Source organism: Mugil cephalus, chromosome 7, assembly GCF_022458985.1.
Source record: "Mugil cephalus isolate CIBA_MC_2020 chromosome 7, CIBA_Mcephalus_1.1, whole genome shotgun sequence".
Lineage (NCBI taxonomy): Eukaryota > Metazoa > Chordata > Actinopteri > Mugiliformes > Mugilidae > Mugil > Mugil cephalus.
This window is the reverse complement of record NC_061776.1, coordinates 1911991-1931289: the sequence shown is the minus strand read 5'-3', so window position 1 is coordinate 1931289 and position 19299 is coordinate 1911991. Positions and strand designations below refer to the sequence as shown.

The 19299-nt window shown below is 42.0% G+C and overlaps 1 protein-coding gene across 2 annotated transcripts in view; it reads left to right on the top strand.

Moving 5' to 3' along the window:
• efr3a (EFR3 homolog A (S. cerevisiae)) overlaps positions 1 to 19299 on the top strand; it is an 81583-nt gene that overhangs the window by 26151 nt on the left and 36133 nt on the right. For both annotated transcript variants that reach the window (XM_047589832.1, XM_047589831.1), the window contains 5 exons: positions 4353 to 4429; positions 5840 to 5967; positions 8036 to 8186; positions 11158 to 11279; positions 14905 to 15054. In XM_047589832.1, coding sequence (XP_047445788.1) covers positions 4353 to 4429; positions 5840 to 5967; positions 8036 to 8186; positions 11158 to 11279; positions 14905 to 15054 — 628 coding nt within the window. The remainder of the gene's footprint in view (positions 1 to 4352; positions 4430 to 5839; positions 5968 to 8035; positions 8187 to 11157; positions 11280 to 14904; positions 15055 to 19299) is intronic.

Below are 19299 nucleotides of genomic sequence, written 5' to 3'. Positions count from 1 at the left end.
CTTCTTCTGTGGTATTTTTAAAGTTTCTACAGTGATTGATATGTTGATGAGCAGCTCATTACATGTAGTTTACACACAAGCACTCAAACAATTATCACCCCGAGTGGATCAGAGGCAGAATAACGAGGATGGAAATAGAAAGCCGTCATAGCACCTCCGTCTCTGCAGATCTGTCCTGGGGCTGATCCATCTGCTGTCCCTGAACGCACCGCACAGGACCAGGAGGAGCTGCGCATAAAACACCCACAACGAGAGAAGAAAGAAGTTAGTTTGGATTAATTCCCAAAGTAATTAGAGTCAACACCAATAAAACAACTTCCTGATACACTCTCGCCAGAATCCACAACAGTTAACGACAGGAAGCCGAGTCTTTTAACAAATGTGTGTCAAGGCTTTTAAGTAGAAAAAAAAAACAAGTTAAAAACTTAACAAAACGTCCCGGCTCTTAAACTGTTCACTCTCTCACGTCTTTCTTTCCAAGCTCAAACTATCGTAAATGACCTCGGGCTTTGAAGTTCTTTCAGTGATGTTAGCCACGTAGCATGATTGATTTAAATGTTTTATGAGTCGGCTTCAGGAAGCGTCTCCTGTGATGTGTGGACGGGAGAGGAGGATCCGTTAGTGGAGGATATTAGTGCGAGACGTCATCTGCTGATCAATAGCAGCTTTGTTTAGACAAGTCCTGGTCTGTGTGCTCTCAATTGATTTCCATAGAGACTTCCTCAGCTGCACTACAGAAACAACTTGTAGTATCTGGAAGTTTAATGGTCACTAGTGGAATTTGTAGATTCAGCTCATCCTCTGCAGTAACACCTTGTCTGATCATCTTAGATCCAAATCTGTAAAGTTTGCATAGGGAGGACATTTTTAAAACCTCATTGTTTACAGTTAAGTTTGTGCATCCTGGAGAATTTCCTCATTTGTGCTCATATTTACACAAGTCCTGAAAGAAGACAAAGAGAAGACAAATATTCAAGAATATGAGCCAATATTACCTATGTATCCATGAGGTGTTAAAGGTGGTAGCTGCTCTGGGTTTCTTCCCATGGACTGAGGCTTCAGGTTCTTGCACAGCGGTTCTATTGGTTCAGTTCTACTGGAGCTAGTTACTCTTCTCTTCCTGTAGATGGCGCAGATTAGATTATTGTGACTGAACTCGCTGTCTTCCTGTCTCACGTTTCAGTTTCCTCCTGTGGACGTCCCCTTGTCCTATCAGTCACATTTTCAACTGTGAAATCTAGACGCAGGATCGTTACGTGAAACGTTAGCCGGTGTTTTCCAGCGGTCGATAAGTCTTTCTCGTCGTCAGCGGTGGACGTATTGAACTGGATCAAGTTCATTTGTTGATTATAATCTGAGCAGTTACGGTGGACTTATTTTGAAGTAACATGTCCACCAAACAACCTCCTGTTCATATCTGTGTAGTGACGTATGCAACAACCTCCAGAAACTGCAGTTCCACTAATGTCCACCAGAGGCTCCAACAGTGAGATCATCTCCATAGACCTCCACGTTAAAACTGTACAGCAGTAGTAAAGATTTAAAAATTAAAACTGAAGGGCCTTTATCTGTGTGTTCAAAGCAAACCTCAGCCTAGAGAAAGAGTCACTGGAAATGTGTTAGTGGGTAAAAGCCTTTTAATAATGCTGCAGTCCGGAAAGTTCCTCCACGGGCCAATCAGAACGTTTTGGGGGCGTGGCTTAATGTGGTAAGGGATACAGTAGTCATCTAAGTCCCAGTGATCATGTTTCATTTCGTGGCGAGTGAATGTTTAAAGCCGACAGCCACACCGGTGCTGCTGCCCTAAGGTGGTGGGTAAATACAGGGTCCTTAACGAAGGCCGTAAAGGGTTGCCATGGCAACAGGCTGTTGTCAGGAGCCGTAATGAAGCTGATTAAATGCCGCCAGTCTCACGGGGGCCTCCGTCAGGCTGAGGAATAAACTCCAGAGGTGTTAAGGTGACCTTGTGTCACCTGAGGGGTCTTTATGTAGTGTGACGGATGCTGTCGGAGCAGGGGCTCCTGGGAAATGAAGTCCCCGGTCTCCTTTAAATTAATTTTGATGAGGGCAGGTAGGAAAAAAATGGCGGTGTGGTTAGTGATGCACATAAATGCTGTTGAGGCTGATGACATAATAATAATGTGTGTTTTTATTCCTTAAAAGTGCTTTAATAATGTAAATATTTGTTAAAAAACTATAAAAATAATACTCACGTACTAAACTTTCTATTGCATGAATCATTGCAAATTAGAATTATAAATATTAAATGTGTTTTTTAATCCTTAAAAATGTAAAGAAATAAAACATAAAACTTAATAGAGCTAATTTTGTTTTTAACATCCTCATCGGTTCCAGAGGTTTGTGGTATTTCCACAATATTTTCACTCTAGTTTCTCATCTTTCATGTATCTTTGCTGTTGTCCAGTTTCTCTCTGGGTTAATTATTAAAAGCTTCCCCAGACTAAGAAATAAAGTAAAGTCTCAGGATTAGTAAAAACTACTTGTTCTATTTTTTGATGAATTACTAATTCAAAACCCTTTAAGTGATTATTTTCTTTGCAGATGATAGTTGTGTTTTTAAGTGGCTGTTATGACAGTGAATATAATTCTCATTTACGAAAAGTTGTGCAGTTCTGTATCTATAATAGGCGAAATTTCTTGTTTATTTAACCAAATAATCAAAGGCTTAATGAATGAGGCTGTATTTTACTCATCCATTAGCAGAAGTTGGGTTTTTGTTTCTTTGGACATGTTTGCGTTGTGTTGGATGGAGTCCGGTCTCCGTTGCTAAATGGCTTCAGACATCGATCGTCTGTCAGAGGAGCTGAACGTGACCTTTCATTTCACCAGCAACAACATCAACACAAACTACAACGCGCTCATGGTCTCTGAGCAGGAAGAGATGGAACGTTGATCTGTAAATAGATATGAATATGGATGAATAGGTGGCTATAGATATCTGGATGATAGATATGTAGATGGATAGATGGGTAGATATATAGAGGATGGATGGATGGATCATAGATATAAAGATATAGATGGGTGGATGGATGGCCAGATTGTGTCTTGAGGACAAAGGCAAACACTCAAACCAACTATTTAAACGGAATAAATCAACTGCATCGACTTTGAAAACCATTTCAAAACACACTCTCCTATTGATTTCCATGAAAACGCGCTAATTTCTCTAAATGTCAGTGAACACACCACAGTCCGACCGCCATCTTTCCTTCAACTTGTTCACCCCACACGGTCCGACTCTGATGACTTATCACTTCTTATTGACCCGGAGGCTGCTGCTGGTCATACTAATTCATGCCGGTCAATAACAGACGACCTATCACAGGCGGTTGTTGAATACAGAGTGAGTCTGGATTGTCTCAGCCGCTCACACAGATCCACACGAGTCTCAGGAGGACAACATGAATATGTTTGTCCTGCCAGGTCCTCATTGATTTATCAGATGGAAGTGATTTTTAGCCACTTTACTGCGGTTGGGGAGCTGTATGGAGGATATTCAGAGCTCTCATGTGTCCCATTCTAGTCAACGCAGCAGCCGAGGAACACGCTGAGAGAATTTCTTCAAAAGTGGCAGGAATTTTTGACGCGTTTTACATTTCTGCATAAAAATGACTCAAAGCATCAGCGGATGTTCACACAGGTCCTGAAAATAGATAAAGAGAACCCAGTAAATCTGCTGTGAGCTCCTTGTAGCTAAATGTTGATCAGTATCTACAGCAGCTTGGAGGAATTTGATCCCATTTCTCAGAATAGAACCACTTCAACTCTGAGATGTTGGTGGTTTCCTCTCATGAACTGATGCTTCGGGTCCTTCCATGTGGGTAAATGCACTTTTGCGATCAACTTTTATATAAATGTCTGAAAAGTCACCTCATGAGAGCGTACAAGTGTTTTAGCTTTAGATGTTTGAGAGGTTTTTAGAAATGTTTCCATTTTTGTTGTGATATTTAAGATTTCTAGAGGTAATTGGAAACAGCTGATGACTTTCCTTCCTGGTCCAGATGCAGCAGAACAGGCCCAAACCAGGACTTTAGCGCCCCCATGTTTCATGGAGGGATGAGGTTCTGATGCTGAAACATTTAACCAGACTGTTCTACTTTGGTCTCATCTGTCCACTAAACGTTGTACCAATAGTCTTCTGGTTCATCCACATCATGTTTGTGTTTGACTGGTTGATGGATACATACATACATGTGGGTGGTGACTCAACGTTGGAGCCTTGAAAGAGTTGCAAATTCCACTTCCAGGCGTTTTTACTCCAGCGTCTAATGTAAATCTTTTCCTTGTTGAGTGCTGCTACTTACAGAAAGGGTGTTTGTTTTGTCTTGCAGGGGTTTGTGGCTGCTGTGGGCCGCTGAGGCCGAGGTACAAACGCCTGGTGGACAACATCTTCCCTGAGGATCCTAAAGTGAGAACCTGAAACATCACACATCATTCAGTTCGATAAGTTTCTTTATGTTTACATGGCAACATAGGCTCAGCTGTTTTAACTTTCATGGCCGTGGTGAAAGTCCAGAGCCGAAACACGCCGGCGTAAGATCATTGTCATAATTTCTCAGATCTAATTTAATGAATGTTTACTCAGAGGTTATGTCATCATCTACTGGAATAAAAACTTTAAACTTCAATACGGACAAATATGGTAACCAGAGGTTTTCAAGTGTAACTTTTGGTTCAAAATTTAGTTCCCAGAGGCTGAACCCTGATGTTTTTAGCCACCGTTAGCATAAGCGTTTAATTACAGTAGCGCAAGATCAATCCTTTTTTATTTATTGTCCAATTTGTGTGAGCTTTATTCAGATGTTTTGACACGAACGAGTGTGTCTCAGTCAGTATTCGGTGTGTGGAGACCAGCAGAGGGCGCCGCCTCATAACCAGACCAGCACCAGTTATTATCACCCGCCTGATTCCTTGACCTTGGTTAATTAAAACACTTAACCTGTTTGTGGTTCGTCCCGTTCACCAGGGACCGGTTTTCATACAATGTTTCTTTCCTCGTCCTCCCGCTGCATCTTATCAAGGACCTTTAGTTGAAGCAAACAGGTGCAGTGGGAAATCAGAACGCTTCAATGGTTAAGACCTTGTCAAATTAATTATCACTCGCTGGAAGCTGGAGGAGCTGGAAACACTCATCCTCTTTATGGATGACGCCCGGCAGGAATTTATTTATTTATATCTGGTGTCTGTTATCACTGCATTGACTTTCTAAGTTTACGAAACGGCCGCTGATCTTAAATAAACTTTTATTTTCCCCGTTATAGTGGAGAGACGTCTTGATTTGGAACTATTGTTTTCTACAATTCTGCATTAAAATGATTCAAAACTAGTCCAGAAAGTAGAAAAAGAACCCAATAAAACAAAGAAAACAACAATATTATGCTTAGTTTGTTCATATATGTGACTTTTTTAAAAAGTACGTGAGATTCCAAGTTAATTTCCAGCTCAAATAAATGAAATAAATCAGGGATTTGTCTCAGTCTGATCTTCACAACTCATGTTTGTGTTGAAGTGTGTGATGACGATGGATCAAAGGAGCTTTGTGAGGAGCTCAGATATAAAGAGTTGTTGTTGCTCATCAGGCTGGAAAAGGTTCCAAAACCATCTCTAAAGAGTTTGGAAGCCACAAATAATCACAGAGAGTCAGACAGATTGAAGGAGTGGTCCACCAACAAAGATCACTCCATAGAGAACCCAGAGGAACCCAGAGGAACCCAGGGGAACCCAGGGGAACTTCTAAGCCCATTGGCTGATGTTAATGTTTTCTCATTCCTGCAGTTCTCTTGTTTCTTTTGGTTGAACTTGCCTGTGTTTCCCTCAGGATGGCCTCAGTAAGTCGGACATGGAGAAGTTGACCTTCTACGCTGTATCTGCTCCAGAGAAGCTGGACAGGATCGGAGCTTATCTCGCCGAGAGGCTGAGCAGAGACGTGGTGCGACACCGTTACGGGTGAGAGGCCTTTTTACCTCCTGCTTCAGCATCAGCTGATATTCCACCTACATAGTTTGATCTGCAGCGTCTACAGTGGAGCTAGAGCGACTGTTCAGCTCTGACTGGTTGTGGTTTATTCTCTCACTGGAATTTATTTTTGTGGCTTCCAGTATAATTAAATGTACTTTCTAAGTACACTTAGAAAGTACATTTCCTACTTGTATCACCAGTGGTATACATGGATTTCACAGTATATCACAGTGATATACGTAATATCACATGGTATACCATGATATCACAGTAATATCACCAGTGGATATCACCAGTGGATATCAGTAGATATCACAGTGGATATCACATGTTCCAGTGGATTATCACAGTAGATATCACCAGTGGTATCACCAGTAGATTTCACAGTCGATATCACCAGTGCATATCACCAGTAAGTATCACCAGTCGATTCACCAGTAGATATCACGCGTACACGTCGTATCATGGTAATCACGGTAGGTACCACCGGTAGGTATCACCGGTAGGTATCACCGGTAGATATCACCGGTAGGTATCACCAGTAGGTATCACCAGTATGTATCACCAGTAGGATATCACCAGTAGGTATCACCAGTAGATATCACCAGTAGATATCACCAGTGGATATCACCAGTAGGATATCACCAGTCGATATCACCAGTCGATATCACCAGTCAGTATCACCAGTAAGTATCACCAGTCGATATCACCAGTAGATATCACCGGTCGGTATCACCGGTCGGTATCACCGGTCGGTATCACCGGTAGGTATCACCAGTAGGTATCACCAGTAGGTATCACCAGTAGGTATCACCAGTATGTATCACCAGTAGGATATCACCAGTAGGTATCACCACTAGATATCACCACTAGATATCACCACTAGATATCACCAGTAGTGCTTCAGAGCATCTCTCATTTATCTTCCGTATCAACGTGATCCAGATGATCCATGGTGGAAAGAAGCGACGGTATCTTAACCCAGAATTACGTTACAAGTCACAGATTCACTCAAATGAACCGTCCTAAGGTCAGATATAAAATATAATCCCAGCCTGTCAGAAAAGAACCTCATAAGATGTGTAATGATGCTTCACATGACGTTAAGTGACATTTAAAACTAAAACAACGATGAAGGAAGATCTCAAAGAAACCATTAAACTCACTGAAGTGATGTCTGCTCCTGGAGAGTAATTAAAAGGAGACAGAAACGTCCCTCATGTGTTTCTAAAAGACGAGTCGATACGGTGATTATAATGTCAGAAGTTGCTTTTAATTGGCTGTGGTTTTTATTCCCAGAAGCTCTGGGCTCTTCCTGTATCGTTACTGAACGCGGACTGAAGCAGAGCAGAGCGACTTTCTTCTTCCACATCGAGCAAACGGACGGACGAGGGTTCATGATGATGTACATTCATACAGTTCTGTTCATAACGTTACTAACGGCTGACTTTTTTGTCAATTTATAAGAGGATATGATGATCAGAGAAAAACGTTTTTCACTCATGGGTTGGGGGTTTGGTGACACATTTTTAAATAAATACAGAGGTTTCAAAGTGCTGTACAGTAAAATAGACCCAATACAAACATAATAAAATGGAAACCAATACTAAAGATGGAACATAATAAATAACTAGACAGTCCATCCCGGATAAAATATCCATGCACATAAAATAAAGAACCTACATGATGTGAAAAAAACAAGAAAAGGAAGAAGTTGCCCTAAACAAATGTGAATGTGCTGAAGGTGAACATCTCCTCCTGGGTGTGAAATAACTGAACTGTATGGAAACAGGAAAGGGCTATAACAAGATCCTCTAATGAAGAAGTGGAAAACGTTGGTGGTTTATTATTCATATTCTCTGAAAACTGGCCGAGAACCAGTGAATCTAACCTATGATCACAACTGTATCATTAACGTTTAAATGTGGAGCTGAGATGACGGACTGGTTCATGTCTGAGGGTTCGTTTTAAAGTTCTGGAGGTCTGAGTGAAGCGTTGTGTAGTTGTACTGCTGCTCGTTGTTGTTGTTGTTGTTGTAACATGTGTCTGTGTGCAGGTACGTGGTGATTGCCATGGAGGCTCTGGACCAGCTGCTCATGGCCTGTCACTCTCAGAGCATCAAACCCTTCGTGGAGAGTTTCCTGCACATGGTCGCTAAGCTGCTGGAGTCCAGGGAACCGGACCTGCAGGTCCTGGGAACCAACTCGGTAAGACTAGACCCCGGAGACCAGCTGGACCAGAACCACAGGGGTCCTGGTCTTCATTCATTTAAATGTGTCTCCGTGAACTGAGATCTGGTCTCAGTCTGTGTGTCTGTCAGCAGCAGCGCCACCATGTGGTCAGTAGAATATTGTATCAGCTGCTTGTGTTGTTGACTAGACGTGTTCCTCTTCTTGTAAATGGGTTGAACTGAAGTCATCAGTCAGGTGTTGGTGGTTTAACGTGAACCAGAGGAAACAGTGAGAGACTCTAATTATTCTCCTCCTCTAAATGTCAGGACCCCCCCACAACCCCCCCACCCAATCATCTGTAGGTGAACTCAGAGTTTATTATTGTCATTGTTGGTGGTTCATGAAGGTTTTAGATGGTGCTGCATTATTTATGTTGATATTTAGAGTCTGACAGAGGAGACGAGTAGAGGAGTCGGTGCTGGTCCTAGTCCTAGTCCTAGTCCTAGTCCTGGTCCTTGTCCTGGTTACCTGACCCCTAGTTCTCTGGTCCTGGTCCTGGTCCTGGTCCTGGTCCTGGTCCTGGTCCTGGTCCTGGTTCTGGTCCTGGTCCTGGCCCTGATCCAGAGACGCTGATGGTTGAAATGTTTAGTTGAATGAGTTTGTTTGAGAAGCATCACAGATTCTTCACTCATTAATCTTCACTGAAACTTTATAATTAGCTTCATCTCACAGGAGCTGAGAGGAGGCAACAAGGAGACATCAGACTGATGGAGGGTGTGTATTCAGGAGGAGGAGGAGGAGGAGGAGGAGGTGCAGGCAGGGGAATAAAGATAACATGAAGGAGAAGGAGAAGGATGAGAGGAACAAAAGGGAGTATGTTCGGGAGGAGAGGAATAAAAGGAGAGAGAGAGAAGAAGATTCCAGAAAATGTTCTCGTCTTTAAAGTCGGTGAATGGAATGAAACTGGAGCTGATCGGTGTTCGTGGTTCATCCAGGTGGATCAGATCTGAATGTGAACGGAGTCTTAAAAGTCTTCATCATGTTTACCTGAGTCAGGAGGAGGAGAAACAGTCGCCTCCATCTCACTCCGTCCACCTGACTCCGACTCAGCCCCAGAAATAAACCTGCCAAAGCATGAGATAAATAAATACATGCATTTATTCACTCAAACATTCCTGTGGCTGCAAGAACGAACGAACAAAAAGTCAACACGTAAGATGTGAAGGCACAGATTTATGAGACCATGTGGTTCTGAAGTGGTGACGACTACGACGACCAAAGATCCCACATTCAGAAAATACCCGGATCAACTCTCATTATAAATCATTTTCTGAAAACAACGAATCTTTAAAGACAAAGAGGTTAGTCAAGATGATCCAGACCAGGACAGAAGCTCCAACTCTGAGAAGAGTCAGAAGATATTACCACAAACCTCTGGAATCAACGTTGGTTTCATGAGAAGAAACTGAAACGTCTCTAGATGAACTGTAGCCACGCAGTGAAGGAAACAACCAGACCCTTTACAGGTCTGTCAGGATCAGCAGCTCCATAAAAACCACCTGAGGGCCGGATCACTTTCTCTTTCATTCAGTCCTATTTACATGATGGAACCTCGGCTCTGGCCAGAATCAGCCTTTTCCTCCGCTCTGCTCAATTAAAGCTAAATGGAAACTACACAAATGCGCTCACATGGCCTGTGGTGGTGAGTTTAAAGCTGGAAAGGATCAGACGAGTCACTTCAGTTTACAAAGAACATTTAGAGGCGACAAAAAGCTGCGTCCGTGACCTGAATGTGAAGAGGAGCAACGAGCACAAGAAGAAGAAGAAGAAGAAGAAGAACCAGATGAATGTTTAGGAACAAGTCAAAGTTCTGACCTGAGGAAACCACCAACATCTCATTTTCTTCATAATAAAGCTTTTTTTGCTGCATCTCTTCTTCTTCTCCTCCCAGGCCACAAAGAAACTATGGATTTAAACGTAAAGCTAATTTTAAACTTTAAAAGCAGCCGTAACGGACGCCTGTCCAGCATGGAGCCACAGACCAAAGACAGTCCTTGAGATGGAGGCTTGTTCCTCCTCATGTGGTGGCGATCACCTCCTGGTTCTCCTGCACTGACACCGTGCAGTGATTCAGGCTGAGCCGCTGTCGTGTTGCACCAGCTGCCAGGAAAACCTGCCTCCATCTAAGCCATTGCCCTCAGGAGAGGTTAGGTACAAAATGGGAGGAAATTACCAGGTAGAACGGCAGGTTTTTTTTTCTCTTTTTTGTCGGTGCAGAGGCAATTTGTGGCAGTGGACAATGATAGGGTTGTGAGAAACGCTGCTCGAGCCACAGCTGACTGCGCGGTGAGATGGAGGCCTCTCCAGAGGACACTCGACGCCGGTTCAGGAGGGAGGAGGAAATTACAGGCCGGGCTAAAAAGGAGGCGGCTCTCTCACGGTTATCATCATTATCGACATCAATGCCGAGCAACAATATGACTCCGCTTCGAGTGACTGGAAGCGTTCGGCGAGGCTTCCCCCCTTTTCCCTTTCTCATCTCTCCATTGTTGTGAGGTGAGAAGTCAAAGAGTTAAAAGCTGCAGAGCTGCTCTCACTCCTGATTTAAGGCTGTTGGATGTAATTGACAGATACGTTGATTAATATTCATCTCCGTCATATAGCTGGGCGATGGTCAGAGTAACCGTGGTCATACACTGAATTAGTTCACTACCAAACGTCTCTGGTTGGTTGGAGGTCGATCCAGATGTGTATTTCTCAGTTGAAACATAATGAAATCCAGATGTTACCAAACTCGTTAAGGTTTTATCACCATCTACTAGAGAAGTTTCTTTCTCCCTCTGTTCTATTCTTCAGTATCGGTTCATCCAGGCTGATTGGTTTTAGGTTTTCTTGATGTTTTCTCATCACATAAATGCAAATAACGTCACACGTTTCCATCTTTTTCACCTTCAGACAGACGGTAAAAGTGATTGTTCCACTAAATGTTTCCCTGTTCTCTCTGTAGTTTGTGAAGTTCGCCAACATTGAGGAGGACACGCCGTCCTATCACCGCCGCTACGACTTCTTCGTCTCCCAGTTCAGCGCCATGTGCCACTCGACCCACGAAGACACTGAGACCAGGACCAGGTACAGCAGGAACATAAAAGCTTCCTTTCAGTTTTTTTTTCAAAGTAAAAGCGATGTAAAAGTCCAGTTGTTTCCACTGAAGGTGTTTTGCGAATGAGCTGTAACTCTCGGCTCATTTTAAGGAAGACAGATTTCAAAAGAACTGGTCACATGACCTCCTGCATCATCAATGGTGACGCCGTTGACGGAAATTGCCCCAAAAAAGTGTTTCCATTGCACTTTTGCAAAGCATTTTTATATAAATATAAATACAGCAAAAAACACCTCATGAGAGCATTAAAAAAGTTTATATTGGTTTATATAGTTGAGAGGTTTTTCAAAATGCAGCCTCATTTCTAGAGGTAACAGAAACACAGTGATTAATAGTCCCATGTCTCCTAAATCAGACGTTCTCAAACTTTTTGGAGCCAGGGACCCTTACAAGGGAGAAACTGTTCGAGGACCCCCTCATACTCCCCAATTAAACATGTGTTTACTGCCATTTGTGGTTCCAGATCTGTTTGAAACCTTTCAAACTAAATACTAACCTTAAGCTTAGCATCATTTGAAGTGGACGTACTGAAATATTTGACTGTACAGCAGGAGGCTCATGGGGGATTTTTATTGACCCAAAGATAACGTAGGTAGTAATTGGTTTAATGTGTTTATTTTATTGGAGCAGCAATGCTCACATGTAATTATGCACGTTTTTAATGAAATGGCATAACTGTAAGGATTCATTACAAATAATTTTGCTCTGGTTCGTGGTCCCAGTTTGAGAACCATTGTCCTAAATCATTAACTTTGTGTAAAATGAAGAAGAACCGTTAAATATCCGGTGTGTAAACCACCAGTCCAGTCGTCGTAGTTTCAGCCTGCTCTTTGCTCTTTGGATTTAGTTAAAATAATTTCCAAATTTTCCAATATTTGAAGATTTTTCTTTGATTTCACAGATTTTTAATTATCTTAAATTTAATCAACAAAATGGCAAATAGTTTAATTTTGCTCTTTTATCTCCCTGGAGCAGCTGTTACTTCACGTTCATATGAAAACTGATGAGGTTCAGCATTAGTTTAAAAGAAAACATCAAATTAAAGCCTTCAGAATTATCATTATTATTTTTTTTTTTTTTGGTTATTACAAAGATATCTTACTCGTTTCATGCACTACCCACGGCATCATCCACCAGTGAGGAGGGGGCAGGGGCAGCTTTCATCCCGCCTGAATCCAGTGAATACAGAGTTGAATATATCTCGTCTTCATCCATATTTCATGTCCTCTCCTTCCCTCTGAGACCTCATGGCTCTAACACCATCACAGGAGAACTTAACTCCAGGCTGAAATGAAGCACTGGCCATAAATCATGTGAAAACTGGACTCCTCTGCCCTCGCCCTCCATATTTGAGTTGTGTTTTACCTCCACCTGATGCTCTGGTCTCTTTAAGAACTCAATTAAGTGTATTATGAAGCAACTCTTAGTTTATAAGTTGTGCATCATTTTTATTTTTTTTGCTGTAACTCTGTGCAAACAGTTGGTGATTTAGTGGGCGGTGATTTCTTTGGATGCAGACTGTAGCCAGCATCAATCTGGGACCGAGGGAAGATAATCATTTTTAGAGACGAGGGGAGCATATTTATAAAAAGGAAGCCTGAGGGATTTTAAGCAGAGGAGAATAACAATAAGAAAACCACACTAGTGTCTGTTAGAGCCGTACCGAGTCTGAAATATCGGCTGTTTTGCTGTTATTACTTTTTACCCAATTGGCGAAATCGTCCTGGAATGGTGTTTGTGGGGAGACATATTGGACTTTAAGAGGAAACCCGACTCCTCTTTACATCTACAGGGAATATGTGGAGATACTTTAACATCCCCCACGTCTCCGAGAGGCTCCTCTTCAATGTCTGTGGTGTTTTATCCTTTATTTATTTTTCATGCTGGATGAACACACCACCTATAGATGCTAAGACAAACTTCCTGGAGGTCACGATAAAAACAAACACAACACAACGTGGAAGAGACAGATGGGACCAGTGGTTTAAATAAGACTCGTGTTTGGAGACGAAGGACGTTTAGTCCGGAGTCCCTCAGGGTTCATTACTGGGTCCCTTGTTGTTCTCTGTGTTTGTTCTGCTTTTCTCTTCACCTGCTTTAGAGATTTATTTACAAATCGATTATGAAGGTTTTAATTCTGTGCACTTTGTCTTCTTCCTTCCTTCCTTCCTTCCTTCCTTCCTTTTTTATTTCCATCCCTTCTTACTTCCTTTCTTTCTTCCTTCTTTATGTCCTTCCTTCCTTCCTTCCTTCCTTCCTTCCTTCCTTCCTTCCTTCCCTCCTTCCTTTCTTTCTTTCTTCCTTCTTTATGTCCTTCCTTCCTTCCTTCCTTATTTCTTTCCATCCTTCCTTCCTTCCTTCCTTCCTTCCTTCCTTCCTTCCTTCCTTCCTTCCTTATTTCTTTCCATCCCTCCTTCCTTCCTTATTTCTTTCCATCCCTCCTTCCTTCATTCCTTGCTACTTATATCCTTCTGCTCTTCTCTTCCCATCCTTTAGATAATTAACTAATTAATTGTTATGGTTTTAATTGTGTGGTCGTATTTATTGTCTGTGTTGTGTATCTGTTGATCTTAACCAGGAAACACAAACAAAACCACAGAATGTGAGTGAGTGACATGTTAAAGAGCTGGTGACACATCTCATAGATGAATGTAGCTGTAAAGTGATGGAGTTGAAAGGCCAGACCTCAGTAGACGTATTGCTCTGAAGACAGACTCTGTTTTGCTGCCAGCCTCATTGTCGGCCATGATAAAAATAACCGAGTCCATCACTTTACCAGACGCCTCGTGCCACTGAGACGCCCACGCTTTGACTCTAATACGTATCAGCAGCGCATCAAAACAAAACCTGGAGGCCTCTCAGCCTCATTTGTGGTGTTAATAACTGTCTCCTCCACAGTCACTGGTCTTATTGTGAAAATCCGAGTCCTCTCAGAGGTTCTGATTCATAAACAGTTTCATTTGTTCACCCGGCTTTCTGCTTTTCTAATCGTCCTTCCTTCCCTACTACATTCTTTCTTTCATCCATCTGCCCTTCTCTCTTTGGTTCTTTCCTTCCATCCACTACTTTGACTTTTTAACATTTTAACTTTTTAATATTATAATTAACAACTGTGACATTAGCTAACGTTAGCATCATAATTTAAAGTGACATTAGCATCATAATTTAAAGTGACGTTAGCATCATAATTTAAAGTGACGTTAGCATCACAATTTAAAGTGATGTTAGCATCATAATTTAAAGTGACGTTAGCATCATAATTTAAAGTGTCATTAGCATCACAATTTAAAGTGATGAAATGCTTCTGTCTTTGTCCACCTGTTTTATTTCCCGAAGTCATAAATTCCTTCTTTTGTCCCTCTCTCTTTGGGGGAACAGAAAAAACCTCAGAGTTTTATCTTTTAAATTGTTTTCAGCCATAAGGGGGCGTGGCCTCATCCGGTTCATAGGGTCACTGCTTTCTATTGGTGGTTTACGGTGGCGTGCGCTAACATTTAGCATAGCTAGGCTAGCTTTAGCTCCTTTTTAAATGGCGTCGTAGTAGCAACCAGGTGTTGCCTCTCCATTTATCTGTCTCTGTCTCTGTGTTGTCAGGATTCGCGTGGCCGGGATCAAAGGTCTCCAGGGCGTCGTGAGGAAGACGGTGAACGACGAGCTGCAGGCCATCATCTGGGAGCCTCAGCACATGGACAAACTCATCCCGTCCATGCTGTTCAACATGCAGGACAGCGAGGACCTGGACAGGTACGACTCAGAAAACCCACAAACAGATCAGATCAGATCAGATCAGCTGACCACTTCCTACCGTTTGAGCCGACTCTTTATTTAATATCGTTTATACAGTTTACACAGTTTTCTGATTGTTTTGGATCAGTAAAGTTGGAACACATGGAGGAAGGGTTCAAAGTTTCAGTCGCTATCGTTGAAAATGAAACAAAAATGAACCCGACTGGTAAAAAAGAAAAGACACAGCGCCGCCTAGTGTTACGGAGTGGTGTAGGCTACGTATGTAAGTTACAGCTTCAACATGCTGCAGTGCTATAAAAGCTCTTTTAGGGTCATAATCAAAGCTGCATTAACCCTCCTGTTATTTATCTCTATCCGTTCAGTGTTTAACTCTATAAATATATGAATAACATCATTGGTTTTGCTTCATATTTAATGTCATTCCCTAGTTCTTGATATCAAAGCCACTTAAACACGTCTGTTTCCAATTTAAGGTCAATCAGTGAGGTTTTATTTAGATATGATTTCAGGTGACATTTGAAATTGTGGGGTCACGACACTGATAAGGCCACGCCCCCTTTTCACAGCCATGGGGAAGCTTATTTCTCCATAGGCTGTAACAGGTTTCTGGATGGATCCGTCTGCCGTCTCATGACGGTCTGATCCTCACAAGGAAAAAATAAACCTCCTGTTCTATTCTCCAGCCTCCGTCTGTTTCTCTGAGGTGAGAGCTATTCTAGTTTGGAGGTGACCTTGTTAATGAGCCACACAAAAAAAATTCACACTCAATCAATTATACATGAGTCACTGGTGCTTTTCTGTGGGCAGCAATCAGAGTAAACCACACTGTTCTCCCTCCTCCCTCCTTCCTTCCTCCTTCCTTCCTCCTTCCTGCCTTCAGGGACTGAGTGTTATTGTGAGGAAACCAGATTCAACTCTTTAAAACTCAGACTGATGATGATGTTTGTTGTTTTTAAGGAGCGATACGATGGATTTACTGATTTACTTTAAACTATGAAGTAGTTCAGATCTGACCTGAGGTCAGGTCACAGGAGGCACTTCCTTCCTTCCTTCCTTCCTTCCTTCCTTCCTTCCTTCCTTCCTTCCTTCCTTCCTTCCTTCCTTCATTCATTCACTTCTTCCTCCTTCCTAGGTTTTTGTCCTTCCTTTGCTCCTTACTTCCTCTTTTCCTTCCCTTTTTCCTTATTTGATTCCTTCCTTCCTTCCTTCCTTCCTTCCTTCCTTCCTTCCTTCCTCCCTTCCATCTTTCCTTCCTGCTTATTCCTTCCTTCCTTCCTTCCTTCCTTCCTTCCTTCCTTCCTTCCTTCATTGACTTCTTCCTCCTTCCTAGGTTTTTGTCCTTCCTTTGCTCCTTACTTCCTCTTTTCCTTCCCTTTTTCCTTATTTAATTCCTTCCTTCCTTCCTTCCTTCCTCCCTCCCTCCCTGGTTCTGGTCCAGTGGTAGGTAGAGATCCATCAGAGGCAGCAGCTGATATAATATTGAACTGACCACATGGTGGCGCTGCTGCTGACTGACACAGACTGAGACCAGATCTCAGTTAATGGAGACACATTTAAATGAATGAGACCAGGTGTGGACACGGGGACTTAGAGGTGGACGTTGATGTGACTGGACGTTGTTTCCTCTTTAATCTTTGTGTTGAGGCAGATTTAATTTGTCTGAAAGGAAACGTCCCATTTCTTCTTCTGTGGTTGAGTTCTTTCAGACTGTCCCCGGTTTGTTTTCGTTTTGCTGCTCTTATCTTTTCTCAGCGTAGATGATTTATTGTGGGTTTGTTTCTGCTCCAGCTCAGGAAAGAGGTTCAAGGTTGAACTGAGTCATCTGTGTTGAATCTGTTGTTGTCCTGTAGACGAACATGAAAACCACCATGAAAACCATGAAAACCACCATAAAAAACATGAAAACCACCATGAAAACCATGAAAACCACCATGAAAACCATGAAAACCACCATGAAAACTGACGAGAGCTTTAACGAGGACGTTTTCTATGTATATTCTATAAACAATCACTAATCAGAGTTCAGTAAATTACATATAAATCTTTTAATTATGAGCCTTGTGAAGCTGCATCGTCCTCGTTAGTCATTAAGATTAAGAGTAAAGCGTGAGGAGTATGAAATATAAATAATAGAATATGTTGGAATAAAGATACTGGCATATATGCTTAAAGTACAGTAGAGTAATGAACGGCCTCCGTATATAGTAGTCAAAGTTGTTTCTGTCTGAGCTTCGTGTCCTGAATCTTTCTCCTCGTCCGTTTTCCTCCTTTGACCTTTCCCTCCGTTAACATTCTCCGGCCGCGTAGACGAGAGTCGGGCTCTAAAGTAAATCCTGCCGTGGGATCAGCTGTAAATCGCTCTGGATCGAAGGAGTAGAAACCTTCACCTGCTCTTGAGCCCAGGATTTACGGCCCCGACTCGCTCCCCTCACGCCTCAGACTCCCTCATATTTACTCAGATCCAGACCCAGAGACCACGCGAACAGTGAAATCCTGACGCTGAGAAGCGTCCTGACGTGGTTCATCCTCTCCTCAGCCTTTTACCTGGACTTTATTCCCTCTGATCCACCATCTGCTCTATTCTCCTTCCCTCTTCCTTCTTCTTTAGAGCTTCTGATTCAGAACAGGTTTGAGTGACGTTCCTTAACAACGACACTCCCCGTTAATTACTTACAAGGAGGAAATATTAGAATTTATTGCTTTCGTCACTGAATTAATTAGAATAAAACCTAAACCTTCACATGATGTCTCCATGTCACTGTGACAGTTTAACTTTATTGTCCTATGGGGCAGTTTGATGTGCAGCAGATACTACAAACCAACATTAATACAGACATTAATACAACATACAGAATCAACATTAATTAAAACATCACCAGGGGGCGCTATAGGTGCTTTCAACCAACGATTCCATATGATTTCTGATACTGGGTCGATAATAAAAAAAAAAAAAGGTACTTAGTGATTGTGGAGAGAGCTGAAGCAGCCAGAAGGTATCGACACCAATATATTCTCAGATAGGTCAATAGAGTTTGGATACAAAGGGAATTTTCTACCAATTTCTTTTTTAACAGATTGATATAACAGACAAATTCTGACTGAGAAACGTTCCTTTAATTATTTCTCAGCCAAAAAAAACATATTTCTGAGGTAGAATGTAAAGAAACACAAACTATCCAATGAATGCATATTAAAAGTCTTTTCTGCTCAGACAAATTAAAGAGACAGCCATTAGAGAATTAGAGAACGTTAGCATCCACGTCAGCTGCTAAATAAGTGGTTCTCGTGTGATTCTAGTTGAATTAGTTCGTCAGTCACTGAGCAGAAGCAGCTTCTTCTAAACCTCTTATTCACATTTTGAAATGTCCGGATGAAGACGAGGGCTTTTAGTGAGTGAGTGAACATAAGGTTTGTGTTTGTGTTTATTTAACCAGGTGGAAATCAGAAATGCTTTTCACAGCCTAATGTGTCAGATATAAAGTCAGTGAAGCAGACGAAGAGATCCCTCATCTATTCTGTTACCAACGCTGTCATATTTACCCACTCGTCCACGAACTCGTCCACCAGAACAGGCTTTAGTGTCTTTCCTCAAGGTCTTCTCCTCTAACATCCTCGTCTCATTTCTCTGGTTTCCATGTGAACAAAAAAGTTATTTTCAGACCCTGATTTTTTTTATTCATTTATTTATTTATTGATGGGGGGTTCTTCTTCTTCTTCTTCTGCTGCTGTTTCCTTTTTTTCTTCTGCATAAAGTAGAGAGGACTCGAGAATCAAGAGTCTTTATTGTCAATATGAGAACGTAATGAAATGTTGCATCCATCCATCCATCCATCCATCCATCCATGGACGGTCAAACAGAGTCTCTCTAGAGACTGAGCTGCAGAGGATTTTATAATGTGGATTCAGTTCTCTTCTATCCTGGTACGATGTGCAGCGATGGCCCTTTTTATTATCTCTTTAAAGCAGGATTCACCCCAAAAAAACAACCTGACACCAGGTAATCTGAACTCGTAGAGTTCCCACAGTAGAAGACGTTCTCTTATTTGTAGGTAATTATTGGCTAATTGGATCATTTCATTGTGTAATGACACCAGTTCCTAAGTCACTCTGGATCAGACATAACATTATGACCACCTTCCTAATATTGTGTAGGTCTCACTTGTGGTGACTCATCAGTGAATGGACATGGGTATTCTGGGTCTGGTCTGGACTGGTCTGGTCTACATCTGGTCCACATGAATG